We start from the raw sequence: 19,607 nt of genomic DNA, 5'->3' as shown, positions 1-19,607 counted from the left end.
TCATGGAAGATTAATAATATATTAATTGTATAGTGTATGCATCTTATAGACTATTTTGGATCTGTAGATATATTTTTAATTGTTCGGTATCACATACTTATCAGGAATGTGTTCAAGACAAAAAACTATACATTAAAATCTTAGAATGTTACAGTTAGAAGAAACAGAAAGATCATAGTCTGACTTTGTTGATTATAAGGAACATATTGACAAATTTAAATTGTCCTAAAGTAGGAAATTTGAACTATACATTTTTTTTTCTCCCCATTCACCCAGCTGTATATCAAATGCTTTCTATATAACAGGCACCAAGGATTAAGATTTAAAAGACATTTGCACTGTCTTCTTGGAGATTATAGTCTGTTGGGTCAATTAGACATGTGAACAAATATTTATATTAAAAACTACACTAAGGAAAGAATGATCAAACGTGAAGAAAATATTTCAGTGGTACAGAGATAGTGGTACACTTGTTTTCTGTTTTTTCTTGAGAGTAGATCTACAGCAATAAATAAAACAAGGAGGCAGCTTTTGGTTCAACAAGCAGAAAAATTTGGTATCAATTAGAATTGGCTGGAAATGGGGGAAGCCCAGGTAGCTCAGCGGTTTAGCCCAGGGTGTGACCTTGGAGACCCGTAAGCAAAATGACCCTGGAGACCCGAGATCGAGTCCCGCATCGGGCTCCCTGCATGGAGCCTCCTTCTCCCTCAGCCTGTGTCTCTGCCTGCCTCTCTCTCTCTCTCTTTCTCTCTGTGTCTCTCATGAATAAATAAATAAAAACTTAAAAAAAAAAAAAAAAGAATTGGCTGGAAATGGGATGGAACATTTTTTTCCTCAGGGAAATTTTCCCATATTAGGTGTAGAGTGAAAGATTTAAAAAATTTTTTTTTACTTCAATTGTTTCTTTAAAATAGATCTTTGAAAGGTAAAGCACTATTTTTTAATCTTTTATTTTATTATCCTAGAAGGTCTCATACTATCTACATAACTGGAATTCTAAAGACGTAAGAGATTATAAAAGAAACTCCATTTTGCCATGGCTCAAACTGTTGTGTGTGTTTCTTAAATTATTTTTGTAAGTGATTACCTGCAACTCTTTTAGATTTAGCCACGTTTCAATCTTAGTATTTGAGTGTTGAGTTGTTTGGAGCATTGCTCCAAAACATACCATTATTCTTTTCATTTTATGCTAATTGAGGGGAAATTTTAATGTGTTTTATAAAGGACGGCATGTAACCCAGGTTCCAGAAGGGAGAGAATGGACAGATTTGGCTACCTAACACTTTAAAGTTTTAGGTTTTGTTGTTTTTTTTACACAAAACAACAGTATAAACTAAGTTAAAATATAAGCAATAATATGGAACAATTTTGCAAGTTATATAACAGACAAGTTATCCTTAATATATTCTTAATATTGAAGAGAATCCCACAAATCAGGACAAAGCAGTAGAAAAACAGGCACTGTATGTTTGGACAATTCACAGAAGAAATGCAAATGGCAAATAAATATGAGAACATAATGATGATCAAAAATGCAAATTAAAACAGCAATGAGAATTTTTGCCTATCAGAATACTAACAAAAAGTATGTTATATGCTAATGAAAGGGTCTGGGAAAATGGGCATTATTTCATATGCTGTTGATGAGAATATAAATTAGTACAATCCTTCTAGAGGGCAATTTGATAAGATTCATCAAAATTTTAAGAGTGTACATCCTTATTAGATTCAGGGATACTTCTTAATAGATTTTCCACCCTTTCATAAACTGTAATAATAGTTTAAAATAAAGTTACAAAACTAGCAGTGGGATTGAGCATGTTCTATGACTCTATCTGAATTCTCTATCTGTGAGGGCTCCTCAGATTTTTCTAAAGCGTAAATGATATTTCAAATCAGATGTTTGTCTTTTATTACAGAATTATTTTAGTTTTGCATTTGCTTTTATTGTTTTGCTGGTTAACAATAATGTAAATTTTTTTGTTTTTATTAACAACCAAATGAACACAATTTTTGGTACATTGTTTTGAAATCTAAATTTTTAAATTCTATTGTTTTTATTTTTATTTATTTTTAAAGATAGATTTATTTATTATTTATTTATTTATTTATTTATTTATTTATTTATTTATTTATGATAGACAGAGAGAGAGAGAGAGAGAGAGAGAGAGAGGCAGAGACACAGGAGGAGGGAGAAGTAGTCTCCATGCCGGGACCCTGACGTGGGACTCGATCCCAGGACTCCTGGATTGCGCCCTGGGCCAAAGGCAGGCACTAAACCACTGAGCCACCCCAGGGATCCCTTATATTGTTTTTATAGTATGTACCTAATATCCTGTTATAAATTCTTACTAATATAATGACTTTTTAAAATTGAGATATGCATATAAATAATAATAGGACAACTAAGAGAAATTGCTTAGTATCTATCTAATTACCACTTTTTTCTTTCTTTTTTTAAAAAAATTTTATTTATTTATTCATGAGAGACACAGAGAGAGAGAGAGGCAGAGACACAGGCAGACGGAGAAGCAGGCTCCACGCAGGGAGCCCGATGTGGGACTCGATCCTGGGACTCCAGGATCATGCCCTGGGCCAAAGGCAGATGCTCAACTGCTGAGCCACCCAGGCGTCCCTACCACTTTTTTCATTCAGGAAATTTCTAAGATATTATTTGCAAAGTATTCTAAAATTAAAATATAACCTGTGAATGTATTTTCAGAAGAAAAATACATCAAATTGGCTACTTATTTTAAAAATTGGGGCTGCTTTGAAAATATTGGGCATTTTACACATTTAAGACTCACCATGAAGGCAGGTTTTCTAACTACTTTTTTTCCCTTTTCTAAATTGATGATATTTTATTTTCAAAATTAACTTTTATTCTAATTTCTGCCACTGTATAGGCACAGAATTTATTTGATCTTATTTTTAAAGTATTTGAGATAATAGGACAGTACTTTTATTCAGTTAAATTTTGAACTTTTTCAAAATGATTCATTTTTAATCAAAATTAATTTCATATTTTTATGTCATCAATTTCTTTTCTATTCATATTCTATTTAAAATGTCAACTAGCAGATGGTCTGCCTTCAGCTCAGGTTATGATTCTGGGGGTCCTGGGAGCCAGTCCCGCATGGAGCTCCCTGCTTAGCAGGAAGTCGGCTTCTCCCTCTGCCCCTGCCCCCAGCTTATGATCTTTCTCATGCTCTCATCTTTCTCTCTCTATCTCAAATATATAAATAAAAATTAAAAATGTAGTAAATAAAATGTCAGTTGTTTCTTTGAAATGTATCTTTGAAATGTAAAGCATTATTTTCTAATCTTTTAAAAATTTTGTTAATATTCTGCTCTCCTGCACTTTAGTGTGGTTGCAGTGTATTTGGGACACCTGTTACTCTTGTCTCCCTTTTTTGTCTTAGAGTTTGATGGCCTTTCAAAGGAGATTTTGATTGAATGCCTCAGCCTTGAAATAAACTATTGAATAAATTTAAGTAGCCAAGAAGCCAAGTTGTATAGAAAATGAACAAGAGGGGAAGAAAATAGTTTTAAGGATTTCTTCCTTCCTTTCTTCCTTGGAGTGAATTAGAAGGATGTATTCTTTATTCAGTGCTAAACTACAATATTCACCTTTCAATGGTGTAAATATACAGATTGGATTACAGAAACCACAGTTTAAAATATTTAAGTTATTCTCCTGTCTTTTCTTAATGATTCAGAATTACTTCTGTGAGTAACTTAAGAAATAAAGGGAATTATAGATATCTCCTAACGTTGAGCATATAGAAAAATGGATGTGATTCGACAACTCTTGTTCAGGAATCTTTCTCTATTATGTATATTAGGAAAATAATATAATACTATAAAAATAATGTCTTTAGAGGAAATTTTTTTTTAAAGAAATAGAATAATTTTTCTTTTCCTCTTTTTTTTTTTTTTTAAACTGCCTCCTTTTAAGCCACTTGTATTTACTGTCAGGAACACCTGTATCAATAAAAATAAAATAAGTTTTGGGGGAAAGAACAACTACTGGAAAACTGTGAGAGGAAAAGTAACTGATTGCACAATGCTTTAGAGACTTCAGAAAGTCCAAGCCTTAAAAGCAGGTTAATTTTGTCCTACATTAAAGGCTACTTTAGCAGGTTAATTTTGTCCTACATTAAAGGCTACTTTAGACTCCAAGAAGCTTAAAAACAAACTCTAAAAAATCATGGCGATCTTTAACTCAACTAAATGCCTTCCAGAACAAAACTTAGCAACCTTAAGATTGACAACAAACATAGATAATCAACAGTGTAGCATTTATAATGTAATAAAAAATTACTTAGGTGAAGTAGTAGGAATATATGAACCAAAACTAGGGAAAAAAAATCTGTCAGCAGAAATAAGCTGACAAATGACAATTTATAGAACTAGCAGGTAAGAACTTTTAAGACTGCTATTTACAGTGCGTTCAGGGACTTAAAGGAAAACATTTTTTTTTTTTTTTTTTTTTATGATAGTCACAGAGAGAGAGAGAGAGGCAGAGACATAGGCAGAGGGAGAAGCAGGCTCCATGCACCGGGAGCCCGATGTGGGATTCGATCCCGGGTCTCCAGGATCGCGCCCTGGGCCAAAGGCAGGCGCTAAACCGCTGCGCCACCCAGGGATCCCCAGGAAAACATTATTATACTGAGAGAAAAAATGGGGAATTTTACAAAATGAGAATTCTGTACCTAAAAAGTATAATATCTAAATGAATATGAGTGGGTGTAACTATCAGTTGAACCCCTAGAGAGAAAGATCAGTCGACTTGAAAAGAGCACAGTAGAAACTATCCAAACTGAAACACAGATAGAAAAAAAGAAAACACTAGAAAAAGATGGGGGGGGGGGTCTCAGTGAATTGTGACATAATATTAAGCACTCTAAAGTAGGTATAATTGGAGTGTCATTGTGAAATTGAGTCAGAAAAATTTTAAGAAATAAAACAACTTTTTCCAAATGTGACAGAAGACATGAACCCACTGATCCAAGAAGTTTAAAAAAAAAAAACAGAGAAAATTGTACTAGGTTATGCAATAATTGAATTATTGAAAACCAGTGATAAAGAGAGAAATCTTGAAAGCAGCCAGAGGGAAAAAGACATTTTTTATAGGGACTAATGATAAGTTTATTACTGACTTTTTTTTAGAGTCAGTGCAAACCAGAAGACAATAGAAAATCATCTTTAAATGTCTACTTTCATAGTGTATTTATCAAAAGTATCTTTCAAACTGGAAAAGCAATAAATACATTTTGAGATAAATAAAAGTAGAGAGGCTTTATCACTAGTATACTGCACTGTAAGAAATGATAAAAGAAGTCCTTCAGGCTAAAGGAAAACAATATGAGAAGAAACTTCAGATCAACACAGAGGAGTAATGAGCCCAGGAAATGCTAAATATAAAAGATAGTTGACCATTTAAAACAAAAATGCTAATAGTGAATTGTGGAATTTTTAACACATAGAAATTAAATTTATGACAACAAATGCACAAAAGATGGAGTGGGAGGAAAGTAGAAATGTACATTTATGATGTTATAAGGTAATTATATAATATATTTTGAAGGTACATTTTGAACCTTGCAGCAGGCTCTTGAACAAAAATTATCTAACATGCCAATAGATAAAATAGAATGCTAAAAAACAATTATATCAAAACAAAGCAGAAAAGGAAAAGAACAGAAGGGACAAATATAAAACAAATAGAATGACAGACTTAAATTCTACCTTATAAGTAACTATATTAAATACAAAAGGTTTACACACTCCAGTTAAAAGGCAGAGCTTCTTAGATTAGATGAAAAAGCATGGCCCAAATCTTAAAATAATTTGTTCTAACTCTCTGAAGAAATTCCATGCGATTTTGATAGGGATTGCATTAAACGTGTAAATTGCCCTGGGTAACATTGACATTTTCACAATATTAATTCTGCCAATCCATGAGCATGGAATATTTTTCCATCTCTTTGTGTCTTCCTCAGTTTCTTTCAGAAGTGTTCTATAGTTTTTAGGGTATAGATCCTTTACCTCTTTGGTTAGGTTTATTCCTAGGTATCTTATGCTTTTGGGTGCAATTGTAAATGGGATTGACTCCTTAATTTCTCTTTCTTCAGTCTCATTGTTAGTGTATGGAAATGCCACTGACTTCTGGGCATTGATTTTGTATCCTGCCACACTGCCAAATTGCTGTATGAGTTCTAGCAATCTTGGGGTGGAGGCTTTTGGGTTTTCTATGTAGAGTATCATGTCATCAGAGAAGAGGGAGAGTTTGACTTATTCTTTGCCAATTTGAATGCCTTTAATGTCTTTTTGTTGTCTGATTGCTGAGGCTAGGACTTCTAGTACTATGTTGAATAGCAGTGGTGAGAGTGGACATCCCTGTCTTGTTCCTGATCTTAGGGGAAAGGCTCCCAGTGCTTCCCCATTGAGAATGATATTTGCTGTGGGCTTTTCGTAGATGGCTTTTAACATGTCGAGGAATGTTCCCTCTATCCCTACACTCTGAAGAGTTTTGATCAGGAATGGATGCTGTATTTTGTCAAATGCTTTCTCTGCATCTAATGAGAGGATCATATGGTTCTTGGTTTTTCTCTTGCTGATATGATCAATCACATTGATTGTTTTACGAGTGTTGAACCAGCCTTGTGTCCCGGGAATAAATCCTACTTGGTCATGGAGAACAAATTATTTTAAGATTTGTGTGGAATCAGAAAAGACCCCAAATAGCCAGGGGAATTTTAAAAAAGAAAGCCATATCTGGGGGCATCACAATGCCAGATTTCAGGTTGTACTACAAATTTGTGGTCATCAAGACAATGTGGTACTGGCACAAAAACAGACACTTAGATCAATGGAACAGAATAGAGAATCCAGAAGTGGACCCTCAACCTTATGGTCAACTAATATTCAACAAAGCAGGAAAGACTATCCACTGGAAAAAAGACCGTCTCCTCAATAAATGGTGCTGGGAAAATTGGATATCCACATGCAGAAGAATGAAACTAGACCACTCTCTTGCACCATACACAAAGATAAACTCAAAATGGATGAAAGATCTTAATGTGAGACAAGATTCCATCAAAATCCTAGAGGAGAACACAGGCAACACCCTTTTGGAACTCGGCCACAGTAACTTCTTGCAAGATACATCCATGAAGGCAAAAGAAACAAAAGCAAAAATGAACTATTGGGACTTCATCAAGATAAGAAGCTTTTGCACAGCAAAGGATACAGTCAACAAAACTAAAAGACAACCTACAGAATGGAAGAGGATATTTGCAAATGAAATATCAGATAACCGGCTAGTTTCCAAGATCTATAAAGAACTTATTAAACTCAACACCAAAGAAACAAACAATCCAATCAGAAATGGGCAAAAGTCATGAAGAGAAATCTCACAGAGGAAGACATAGACATGGCCAACATGCATATGAGAAAATGCTCTGCATCACTTGCCATCAGGGAAATACAAACCAAAACCATAATGAGATCCCACCTCACACCAGTAAGCATGGGGAAAATTAACAAGGCAGGAAACCACAAATGTTGGAGAGGATGTGGAGAAAGGGGAACCCTCCTGCACTGTTGGTGGGAATGTGAACTGGTGCAGCCACTCTGGAAAACTGTGTGGAGGTTCCTCAAAGAGTTAAAAATAGACCTGCCCTATGACCCAGCAATTGCAGTGCTGGGGATTTACCCCAAAGATACAGATGCAATGAAACGCCGGGACACCTGCACCCCGATGTTTCTAGCAGCAATGTCCACAATAGCCAAATTGTGGAAGGAGCCTCAGTGTCCATCGAAAGATGAATGGATAAAGAAGATGTGGTTTATGTATACAATGAAATATTACTCAGCCATTAGAAATGACAAATATCCACCATTTGGTTCGACGTGGATGGAACTGGAGGGTATTATGCTGAGTGAAATAAGTCAATCAGAGAAGGACAAACATTATATGGTTTCATTCATTTGGGGAACTTAAATAATAGTGAAAGGGAATAGAAAGGAAGGGAGAAGAAATGGGTAGGAAATATCAGAAAGGGAGACAGAACATGGAAGACTCCTAACTCTGGGAAACGAGCTAGGGTTGGTGGAAGGGGAGGAGGGCGGGGGGTGGGGAAACTGTGAGGGAGGCACTTGACAGGATGAGCACTGGGTGTTGTTCTGCATGTTGGCAAATTGAACACCAATAAAAAATAAATTTATTATTAAAAAAAAAGCATGGCCCAACAGTCTGCTACGTATAAGAAATCTAATTTAAATATAAGGATACAAATAATTTAAACACAAAAGGATGGTAACAGGTATACTATGCAAATACTAATCATAATAAAGCTAAAGTAGCTATATTAATATCAGAAAAATTAGACCGCAGAACAGATACCAAAGATAAGCAGGGTCATTTACAATAATAATAGAATCAGTTCATGAAGAAGATATAATTATGTGCATCTAATTGCAGAGCTTCAAAAAACAAGCAGTATAAGCTCAAAGAATTGAGTAAGAATAGATACACTGACAGTTATAGGTAGATATTTCAAAACTGGTATCTTAGAAATTGATAAAAAGTAGACAAAAATATAGTACAGTGTAAAAGAACTGAAAAAATGCCACCAATCAGCTCAACCTAATAGAGAATATCACACACAACTATAGAAGGTAGCATTCTTTTCAAGTGTGTATAAGACATTCACCAGGGGTACCTGAGTGTCTGTCAGTTAACATTGGGCTCCCTAATCAGTGGAGAATCTACTTATCTCTCCCTGCTCATGTTCTCTCTCCGTACCTCTCACACTCTTGTGTCTGTGCTCTCTCTCAAATAAATAAATAAAATCTTTAAAAAATAAAAATTAGAAAAAAAATAAAAGATTCACCAAGCTAATGTAAGAATGAGCAAAAAGGAACTGAAAAAGTATAATCCACTAGTAAATATTCCCATCTATAAACATGATATGCTTATTCATATCTTTTAGAATTTTCAATAAAGTTTTTCTAATTTCTATATGTAATCTCTGTATATTATTGGGTTTATTCCTAGGAAATAATTCTGTGACTATTATAAGATCTTTTATTTTCCAATACCTGTTTTAATTAGATATTGCTGGCACATAGGAAACATACTATATTTTATATGATAATTTTGAATCTGGCCAGCTAACTGGCCAACTAAACTCTATTTTAGTTCTATTAGCTTATCAGTTGTTTAGTTTTTGGTAAAGTCATAGAAGAATAATGAGTTTCACTAATTTTTTTTCAGTATTTATAACTAAACTCATATTGGTTAAGAGCTCCAAGGTAAATAGTAGATGTAATAGTGAATGTGTATATCTTATTTTGAACTTCAATGAAAATGTTTCTGATGTTTCATCATTAAGTGTGATGTTTGCTGTAGATTTTCATTGTTCCAACATAGTCACATGGTATTCTTCTCAGACTGGCTATGTGATATAGTTTATCTAGTAAATTCAATATGCCTTCATTCAGAATTCCCATGGAGCCACTTCATTAAATCTTTACCTAGAAAAAAGTATGGGAGAGGAAACTAGTTACTTTTGAACATCTTCACAGTTACCACTGAACTATCCTATTTGCACTCTTGTCCGCTCCAGCCCCTATGTAATCAATGTGAACACCTCAGCAAGATTGATCCTTTAACTTCACTTAGTCCTCCTAATGAGTCCATGAATTAGGATTTCTTCTTTATAGAAGAGGACATTATTAGAAAGGTTAAATAATTGAACCAAGGGCAAGCAGTTAGTAAGAAGCAAAGCCAAGATTTGAATCCAGTATTTCTGATTCCAAAATCTGTTCTCTTTAACACTGATCTGTACTGTGTTTTTTATATTAGTCCTTTCTATGTTGAGATTATTATTTTTAAAAGAAGCTCAAAAATGTTTGCATGATAGGTAACATTTATGTGAGATATGTGCGCTTGGTGTTATGTAAAATATACCTCTCAAAAAAAATATACCTCTCTTTTAAAGATTTTATTTTTTAAAATAGTCTCTACACCCATTGTGGGGCTCGACCTCAGAATCCCAAGACCAAGAGTTGCACACTCTTCCAACTGAGCCAACCAGGCACCCCTAAAATATACTTTAATTTTACAGTGAATGATAGAAAACTGACCTGGGATGAAAATTGATTTGACCCATTGTTACATCTTTGATGTTTGTATTACATTAAAAGAAAAATCAAGGGGCACCTGGGTCTCAGTGGTTGAGCATCTGCCTTCAGTTTAAGTCATGATCCCAGGGTCCTTGGGTGGAGTCCCACATCAGGCTCCCCAGAGGGAGCCTTCCTCTCTCTCTGCCTATGTCTCTGCCTTTTTCCCTGTGTCTCTCATGAATAAGTAAAATTTAAAAAAAAAAGAAAAAGAAAAAGAAAAATTCTTTAACCAATCTATTCTTTATAAATATATTATCATCTTTTCTTTTTAATTTTTCAGGCTTAAACTGTTAATGCCTTCTTTTCTCCTATGATGCATTTGATTGCACTGTTAACTGTGGTTCTGTAATAAAGCCCAATTTTAGTGATCACAGAGCCTGAATGTTGAAATAAGCTATTTTTAGAAATGCTAGGTTTATGGTAATGATGAAAATTGTGTCATGTTGTTATGGCAACCAAAATCCTAAAGTACTGATTAATGACAAGCTCACTGATTCTGGAAGTAAGTTCATTTCTTATCACAGCTAAATGCTTTCAGTAATTATTTAAAATGTTTTGTGAACATGTTTTAAAATGGATGAAATTTCCATTTAGTTATATATTAGTCTTTATTGGTATTTTTGAGATTCATAATACCAAATTGTTTATAACTGGACAAATTGAATTTCTTAATACATGGTATTCTGATTCATAAGAAAAATATTGCCCTTCTGTACAATTTTATAACATCCTCATCTTCTCCTTCATTTTTTCCCCTTTTTTCCAGTAGTTAATTAACTACATGATTATTATCTTCGATATATGATACACTGATGGATAGCAAACTGCTTTTAGATATAAGAAAGACTTTTTGAAACTTGAAAATAGGGCAGATTGGGTCTGGAAGAGCAGTATGTCCTTTCCATGTCACACTGAAGCATTGTTAACAGACCCTTCAAGAATTATTTAATTATTTGGGGGGATGGATCATTTCGATGCTCTGCTTACTGTTAATTAAATGCCCCGTACTTCCTCATGTCCTGTGTAATATTTTTTTTTGCTCAGTGGAACATTAACCCATTTTGTGTTTAATCTCTTTTATTCTAACCTGCCTTTCCAAATGCCTGTAAATGACCAGTTCCTCAAAATGTTCTGTGAACCAGCTTTAGCATCTTAATAGCTTCCTCATTAATGAGTTATTAAAATTTTGACATTCTCTCATTCTTCATTTGTATGAATCATGTTTTTATTTTTTAAAGGTCTGTTTAACTATGAGGATTATTAAACTGTCCAAAGGCCAATAGAGCACCACCTAATAAATTACTACCTATGAAATTTTCCTGGTAGTAAAGAGACCAAGAAAGTTAGTGATCTAACTTTATAGATGATCATAGCTTACATTCAAATACAATTTTTTCCCTTTCAGCCCTTTTTACATATCCTTTGGTCATGTGAAAAGCAGGACTGAACTTTAAATTTAACCTACAGAAATCATTCTAAGCAATGTCTACAATAGCCAAACTATGGAAAGAGCCCAGATGTCCATCAACAGATGAATGGATAAGGAAGATGTGATACACACACACACACACACACACACACACAATGGAATATTACTCAGCCATCAAAAAATTGAAATCTTCCCATTTGCAATGACGTGAGTGGAACTAGAGGGTATTATGCTAAGGAAATAAGTCCATTAGAGAAAGACCATTATCATATGATCTCGCTTATATGTAGAATTTAAGGAACAAAACAGAGGATCATTGGGGGAGGGAGGGGAAAAATAATACAAAATCAGAGATGGAGACAAACCATAAGAGACTTTAAAGTATAGGAAACAAACTGAGGGTTCCTGGAGGGGAGGTAGGTGAGGGGTAGGGGTAACTGAGTGATGGACATTAAGGAGGGCATGTGATGTGATGAGCATGGGGTGTTATATGCAACTGATGAATTACTGACCTCTACCTCTGAAACTAATAATACATTATATGTTAATTAATTGAATTCAAAATAAAAAAATAGTTCTAAAAGTACTCTTTATCCACCAGCTATGGACTTGACTGTGATTGATCAGAATACAGTGTATAGATCTGAGGTGGATGCCCATGCTAGCACCGGTGCTCAGCATATACCACTGAAAAAAATACTGCTTTTTTTCCTGCCTATACACGAGGTAATCAGGGGATAAGCACATTTGAAGTTTTCAGAAGCACGTGACTGATAGGATTTGTTGGTGATTTTGTATTTTGTTACAGAATACGTGAAACTTCTGTTTTGAACGTTGGTTATTTGTCACTATATGATCACCATTATTTGAGACTCTATTTCTCTTTTTTTAAAGATTTATTTATTTATTTATTTATTTATTTATTTATTTATTTATGAAAGAGAGAGAGAGAGAGAGAGGCAGAGACACAGGAGGAGGAAGAAGCAGGCTCCATGCTGGGAGCCCGACGTGGGACTCGATCCCGAGACTCCAGGATTGCACCCTGGGCCAAAGGCAAGCGCTAAACCGCTGAGCCACCCAGGGATCCCCGAGACTCTATTCCTTAAATGATATTAGTGAATAATTTGGGCCAAGACACCAGGAAGGCAGGCAGGCAGACAGATAAATATACAGACACATGCATATATTTTTTAAGTTAAAGATATATACTAATTGGATAGTAATTAGCACTACAAATAAAAAGAGGAGATAGTAAAATGGCAAGAAAGTAAAACTTTCCTCATCTCAGAGTGTATGTAAAAGTAAAAATAATTATATACAAATAACTGATATGCTTATTATAAATCATTATTTGAGGAACCCAATTACCCAAAATAACATGTATGTATGTATGTGTATATGTGACATATGCATACATTTGTATGTGTATAGATAGGCACATAGAGGTTTCTTTAAAAAAAATAACAGGTTATTAAAATGCTTTTAATCCTCAATGGAATAATTTAAGAGCTAAAAGTACCTTGTAAATATTATCAAGCTCAATGTTTTGCCTTATAGTAGTGAAATTAGTCCTAGAAAGGCTAAATTACTTGTTCAAGGCAATAGTAATAAGTGGGAGAGCTTCAACTAGAGTCAAGGTCTTCTGACAGTAATCTTCATCACTGTTCCGTTTCATCTCTATAATAGTTCACTAGAAAAAAGTTGTTGAATATGAATGTGTAGACCTATACCTGGCTTTGGAGATGGTCATGAACTCTTATATTTGTTCAGAAATGGGGAAAATCATTATCAGTTACAGTTCCTGCTCTTATAGTTTGGATTTGACTCCAATTCACTTTGGAGAATTTCACTTTCCATTGCCTTTCTTTCCTGGTTAGCTTTAGCAGCTAGCTGACAGGCCATTTCTTTTCCCTTCCCTTTATTCACCCCACTACATGAAAGACTTCTGTTCTCCATGAGCTCTGGTATCTTTTATTTTGTTCTGCATAGGCATGTTTCCTATCTTGGTAGTTTCCCAAACTGAGGGACAGAACGAGAAACCCTGTACTACTAAACACCAACACTGAAAATAAACTATAACTCTTACTTGGTCTTATTGGCTTGATTTTATTTATTTATATCTTAGCAATATTGCTTTATTTTTGTTTTCTCCATTGCAGATTTATAATGATGTTTCTGCTGCATTGTGAGCTGTAGACATTTGTGAGCTAGTTTAGCTTATAAACAGAAATGTGCCCTGGGTTATACCTAAACGCCAATAAATTAAATTTTTTTTCATCATTTGGACTTGATAAAATTTAAAATTTATTCCTTAGATTTTTCAACAATTCATTCTACATTTACCAGTTACTCTGGATTTTTAAAAATTATATTTAATATTCATTATTGTACTATATTCTGATTTTAAACTTCTCGTGATAGGGAATAGCCTTGTCTCTTTGTGTTTTGTTATGTAGTATATATAAAACACTATGTTCAGATTGAGTATAGGTTTTAGAGTATGAGGTGTTAAGTAATGGATTCTTTATATCCCATCCCCCAGTCTGTCTTACTGCTTTGAGTAAAGAACAAAAAACACTATGTCTAAAATTCATTATTTGATTTGTTGCAAAAATGGGCATCAAATGTGTATTACATTTAACAAAATTTTAAAATATCAGTTTATATTATTTTTCATCTATTTCATGAATGCAAAATAATTTTGCATCATATTGATGCTTTCATTTTTATGTTCAGTTAATTATAGGGATGATTACTCATAGATCTAAAATATCTCAGAGGCTCATCTGGTTAAGTGGATTTCCAAACCAGTTTTTGCCATCCTTTGTTCCAGTGAAAAGGTAGTATAGCTAGTAGTAGTATTCTACTCTACTCAGAGAATTTACTTAGTGTAAGTTCCTTCTACCCACTGCCAGCTTGAAAGCTTTAGCAATTTTTGAGAATTGTCAAGTTGTTTCATCTTTTGAGACCTTACCAGAACAGGGTGTTGATGATCCAAGATCATAAGTATATTTTCCCTCCTCATTCCATCCAATTAATTTTATTCTTTCTTAGCACAGGTACATATTTCCACAGATAGTCTTCCAAGCATCATTTTGGTCATAGACATTCCAAAATGGAATAATTATTTTCAGCTCTAAGGATCAGAGAATGAGAGAGTACGTTTCTACTGAGAATTAAGGACATTTGAAGGTGTGAGAGAGAGAGACAAGCATCCTAGGCAAATGGAGGAATAGTGCAGAGGAATTCAGGTCAATAAGAAAGGGCAGAGAGAACAGTCAGGAGTTGTGTCAGACCTCAGGATTAGAGTTGTGATATGGAGGGTATTAAAGGATTCTAAATGACAGGATGAGGGATTTTGGCTTCTCTGAAACCAGAGAAACTCCTTGAAGGAAGGGCCTGGGTGAGGGAGAGACAAGATAATAGGTATGCTTTAGAAACATTAATCTAACAGCAGTGCTTATGATAGATTGATGCAGAAGAGACTAGATATTTTTTAAATATTTTAAATATTTAAATATTTAAAGAGAGACTAGATATTTTTAAAATATTTTAAATATTTAATATCTAGAAGAGACTAGATATTTTTTAAATATTTTAAATATTTAAATATTTTTAAAATATTAACTAGAAGAGGGAAGACCAGATGGGAGCTTTTTCTATACTCCATACAAGAGTTCATTAGGGTCTAAACTGAGGTGATGCAACATGGTTATGCTGCTGACAGAAATAAGAAACAACAAAAAAAGTAGGCTTGGGAGTGAAGCTTGAAAGACACATTTAAATTTAGTTGTAAAAATCAGAAAAGACAGTATTTTTATCACTAGGTATATCACTATACCTATAGTGATAAAAATGAATAGAAGTAGCTGAGAATGACAAGAAGTAAATGGCATGAGAACATGGAGTTGATGCAGATTTTATGAACCTGGTGCTATTTTTTCTAGTCAGATCTTTAAAATTTTACTTCAGTTCATTTAAAACTTTATTCTTTTATGTGCTTATGTAGAAATGCTTTTTGTAGAAAATGCTGGGACTTGTTGGAGGCAAGTGTCACATTATTATAACCTGATAATATAAATAGATAGGAATCTAAAGTGTGGTTAGTAAGGTAAGAGCTATTACTGAAAGGACAGTTTACTGTAAGTTATTCTGAGATTTAAAGTATTGATAAATATGAATGATGATAAGCCTCGTTCTTTAAGGTTAACATGTCATCAGTCATGTTTGCAAAATCAGTACATTGATGGTAGGTCACAATTTTTGTTTCTTGTCTAGTAATCCTTCAGATTACTAGAACATAACACAGTCCTTCAGAATACTGGGAACATAACACAGTCCCTGCCCTTCTGCAACGATAAACAAATAATGAATATAAAAAGTATGTTTGATCCCCAAACCAAAGTTACTTTTGTAGTTGTACAATGATTTCTTTATAGTATGTATGTGGTAATTATGAAAATGAAATGTATTGATTCAAATATGAAGCTTCTTATAATTCTTAGTATTTCATCTTTAGATTGTGTTTTCACATACTGTTTGTTTATCAATAGAGAGCAAATCATAAAACAGTCTACAGAATTAGTCTGCAGAGCCTATGGTGAAGTGTATGCAGCTGTGATGAATCCAGTGAATGAATACAAAGATCCAGAGAGCATCCTACACCGATCGCCTCAGCAAGTGCAGACACTCCTCTCCTGATAATCTTACTTGAATGTGTGAGCAAAACATTGCATCCCTAAGACTCTAAAGGTTTTCTTGTTCTTTAGTCTCTTAATCTTCGCTTTGAAATGTGATGGTTACGATTTTGTTTGTATCATAACATTGTAGGTCCAATAATTCTTTTCTTTGATCACAATAACATGGAAGTAAGTAATATAATTTCAACCTGAGTTAGTGTTGCTCTGTATCTGCTCCTTATGTAAAGATGATCTGTTTTCTGTGAGCTACCTCCCCAGCTCTGCAGTTTTCTGGAATATAAATGTATGGGAAAAAGTAGTATGAGAGATTTGATTGATTTTTTTTTCTTTTACAGCATTAGTTCCAAATTAATCATACATAAAAAAAATTTGTCTAAACTTAAGAATTAGTACAAAGATGTGGCATAATGTCCCTTTTACCTAAAGATTAAGTTGCTTTCTTATTAATGTGAGTAGACATATTTAAAATGAGCAGAAATATATACTTAGCAAAAAAGTGGGAAAAAAGAGAGAAGTCATTTAAACAGAGTGGATTTCACTCTGTATACTCTGGACTGAATTCAAGGTGAAGTTCAGCACTTCAAAAGGATTTTAGGTATGTAGGCACCCTGTGCTGCATGTAAATCTGGTGTTTAATGATAACTACATGTTATATAGTATGAACTCTAAATCTAACCAACTACAAATTTTACCTGGTGTTCAAACAAAGAAATAATGATCTACTTTAACACCATAGGAAAAATACTGAGTAGTAATTGCTCATTGACAGTGTATCTGTCTCCCTGGTGACCCCTCACAAAGAATGATTTGGACTCTGACTTTCAACCTCTACGTGTAAGATTCAGAATCACTGTGTTGTTAAAAAAAAAAATTAGGTCTCAGTGTGTTTAACGTGACATCACTTTGTTGGTAAGATTTCAGGAATGACTCTTATTAACAAAATATCTTAGTTTCTGGTAAAACTATAAAAAGAGGTGAGTCCCTAAATTATAAATGAGAAAACTGAGGCATAAGGAAAAAATGGACAAGGCTAAACTATTTTGCAAAGTAGTAAGATAAAACTAATATTTATATAACATATGATGTATAACACATTAGTATTTACAGAACATGACCTATTCATCTACCTGAAATTTATAATTGTTTATATTAATATTCTTTTGGAGTAAGAGCAGTTATTTATCACCTCTTTTGGTGTAATTCTGTGCTTTTAGTCTTTTTCCTTCATGAGTATGTGTGATATATATAAAAGATAGAAAATAAAGTATGGTATAAATCAAGAGCTTAGGGACGCCTGGGTGGCTCAGTGGTTGAGCATCTGCCTTCGGCTCAGGGCGTGATCCCGGAGTTCCGGGATCGAGTCCCACATGGGGCTCCCTGCAGGAGCCTGCCTCTCCCTCTGTTGTGTCTCTGCCTCTCTCTCTCTGTGTCTCTCATGAATAAATAAATAAAATCTTTAAAAAAAATCAAGAGCTTAAAGTTTATATAATTTATTTCTATAATGAAAGAAAAAGATTGCTACCTTACCATTAGTGAATCCCTTTGTGTCTTAGGGAAAAGGTGTATTTGGCTATTTACAAAGTTTTCTTAAAATATTAAAACTATTTCTAGAACAGTGGTAATTGCATTGTATTTTTATACATCTCACTAGTGTGTTTTTGAAGTACAATATAGGACCAAATTGAGATAACCAGTGGAAGATTGATGAGCAGAATGTGGTATCAATATTATCTTGAGTACTAGGTCAAAATAAAAGATTATAAATGCTAATTCATGAACACAACACTTATATTTGCTATATACTTGCTGGTTTGCATTTTGAGCTTTTTAATGTGGCATAAGTATAACCTTAGAGAATAACATGTCAGCCTTTTCTTAGAGAAAGATATTTTCCTCACAGAAACCTCTGGTTAAATTCCTCAGTTTCTTTCTTTGAACTTGAACTAGAACAGGTAAATATTACCTGAGAAAAATCACATAAATGGACTGAGTGACTTTTTTTAAATTCATGATCACAATCTTCAAATGGCACTCAGTTTCTGCTCTCTTTGCTAAACTCACCTCTCCACTTTTCAAGATGACCTTTCTGCCCCCACTCTTAGTTAATGACCCTCATAATTCATGGAGAAAATCGAAGCTGCTAGATTAATCTCCCTTACTTTTCTACCTTCAAATACTGCACTCATCTTTTCTGCCTTTTCTCCTTTTGCACTGGAGACAATGTCCCTCCTCCTATTCTCTAGATTCCATTCTCTCACCTTCTCAGAGACTTTTCTCTCTGAGTTATCTCTTCATTTTGCTTCAACAACTTCTGACCTTTCTATAACATTATTCTCAGCATACACGGTGCTCTAGTGTTGATAATGTTTTTTAAAAACTCTCCACCTTCCAGATTCCAACACCTCCACTTCTCAGCTTCTTTTTGTGGTTGTTGACCCATGCTCTCGTGTACTTCCATTGCCATTGTCTTTAAAATATTCCAGTGCAGCTTCAGCCTCTCACCACTACAGCAAGCCTAATGAGATCTTCCTAATGTTTTATGTTGGCAAATCCAATGGATTCTTCACTATCCTTATTTGAAATACTGTTTTTTCCCAGGCTTTAATAACACAACTTTCTGCTAATTTTCCTTTTACTTCACTGGCCAAACCCATTTTTGACCTCCTTCTCAGGTTCTTTTGCCTCTTATGTATAACTTCTAAAAGTTGGCACAACTTTTAGAGACTAAAGAACAAGAAAACCTTTAGAGGATTTGATCCTGAGATGTCTTTTTTCCTCCCCTTAGGATTCATTACCTCAGCATAGCCTAGCTGTTCCTGACTGCCATTAGCTCACATGTTCTCAGATATATCCATATAATGGAATATTCTACAGTAGTGAAAAATGAATGATTTTCAAATATATAATATTTAAGAAAAAAGAAAGCTATATAGAAAATGTAATGAGTCCATTTATAGAATTTTTTATAAAAAGTAAAAAATTACACATTGTACATCATGAGTACAGACATGGTAAAGCTATATGAGGAAGGTACAGGAAATGATTAATACAGAATTCAAGATTATCTCTGGGGAGGGAAACATAGGATCTGTTGAGTTACTAATGAATGCTCTCTTACACTGGATTGTTGGTATATGAATGTTCATTTTTTTAATTCTCTAAAATTTACATATATGTTACATGAACTCTTATCTGTATATTTTATAATTAAAAAATATTTTTTAAAAATATGCTTAGCTGAGACCTAGGGTAAACTTAGAACTCAATATATGTTAGCTAGTTTT

The 19,607-nt window shown here is 33.9% G+C and overlaps 1 protein-coding gene across 8 annotated transcripts in view; it reads left to right on the top strand.

The window, feature by feature from the left end:
* COG6 (component of oligomeric golgi complex 6) overlaps positions 1-19,607 on the top strand; it is a 181,591-nt gene that overhangs the window by 79,154 nt on the left and 82,830 nt on the right. For 4 of the 8 annotated variants that reach the window (XM_072797263.1, XM_072797269.1, XM_072797270.1 and 1 more), the window contains one exon: positions 16,177-17,793. The exons of 2 other annotated variants lie outside the window; for them this stretch is intronic. In XM_072797263.1, the coding sequence (XP_072653364.1) occupies positions 16,177-16,324 (148 nt within the window). In that variant the 3' untranslated portion in view covers positions 16,325-17,793. Of the gene's footprint in view, positions 1-12,224; positions 12,262-12,562; positions 12,711-16,176; positions 17,794-19,607 lie in introns of those variants that run through there. 2 more of the 8 variants (XM_072797264.1, XM_072797265.1) reach the window with 2 other exon arrangements.

Source organism: Canis lupus, chromosome 24 (assembly GCF_048164855.1).
Source record: "Canis lupus baileyi chromosome 24, mCanLup2.hap1, whole genome shotgun sequence".
In the NCBI taxonomy this organism is placed as follows: domain Eukaryota; kingdom Metazoa; phylum Chordata; class Mammalia; order Carnivora; family Canidae; genus Canis; species Canis lupus.
Note: the sequence above shows the minus strand (reverse complement) of the source record. Positions and strands in the feature narration are given on the sequence as shown.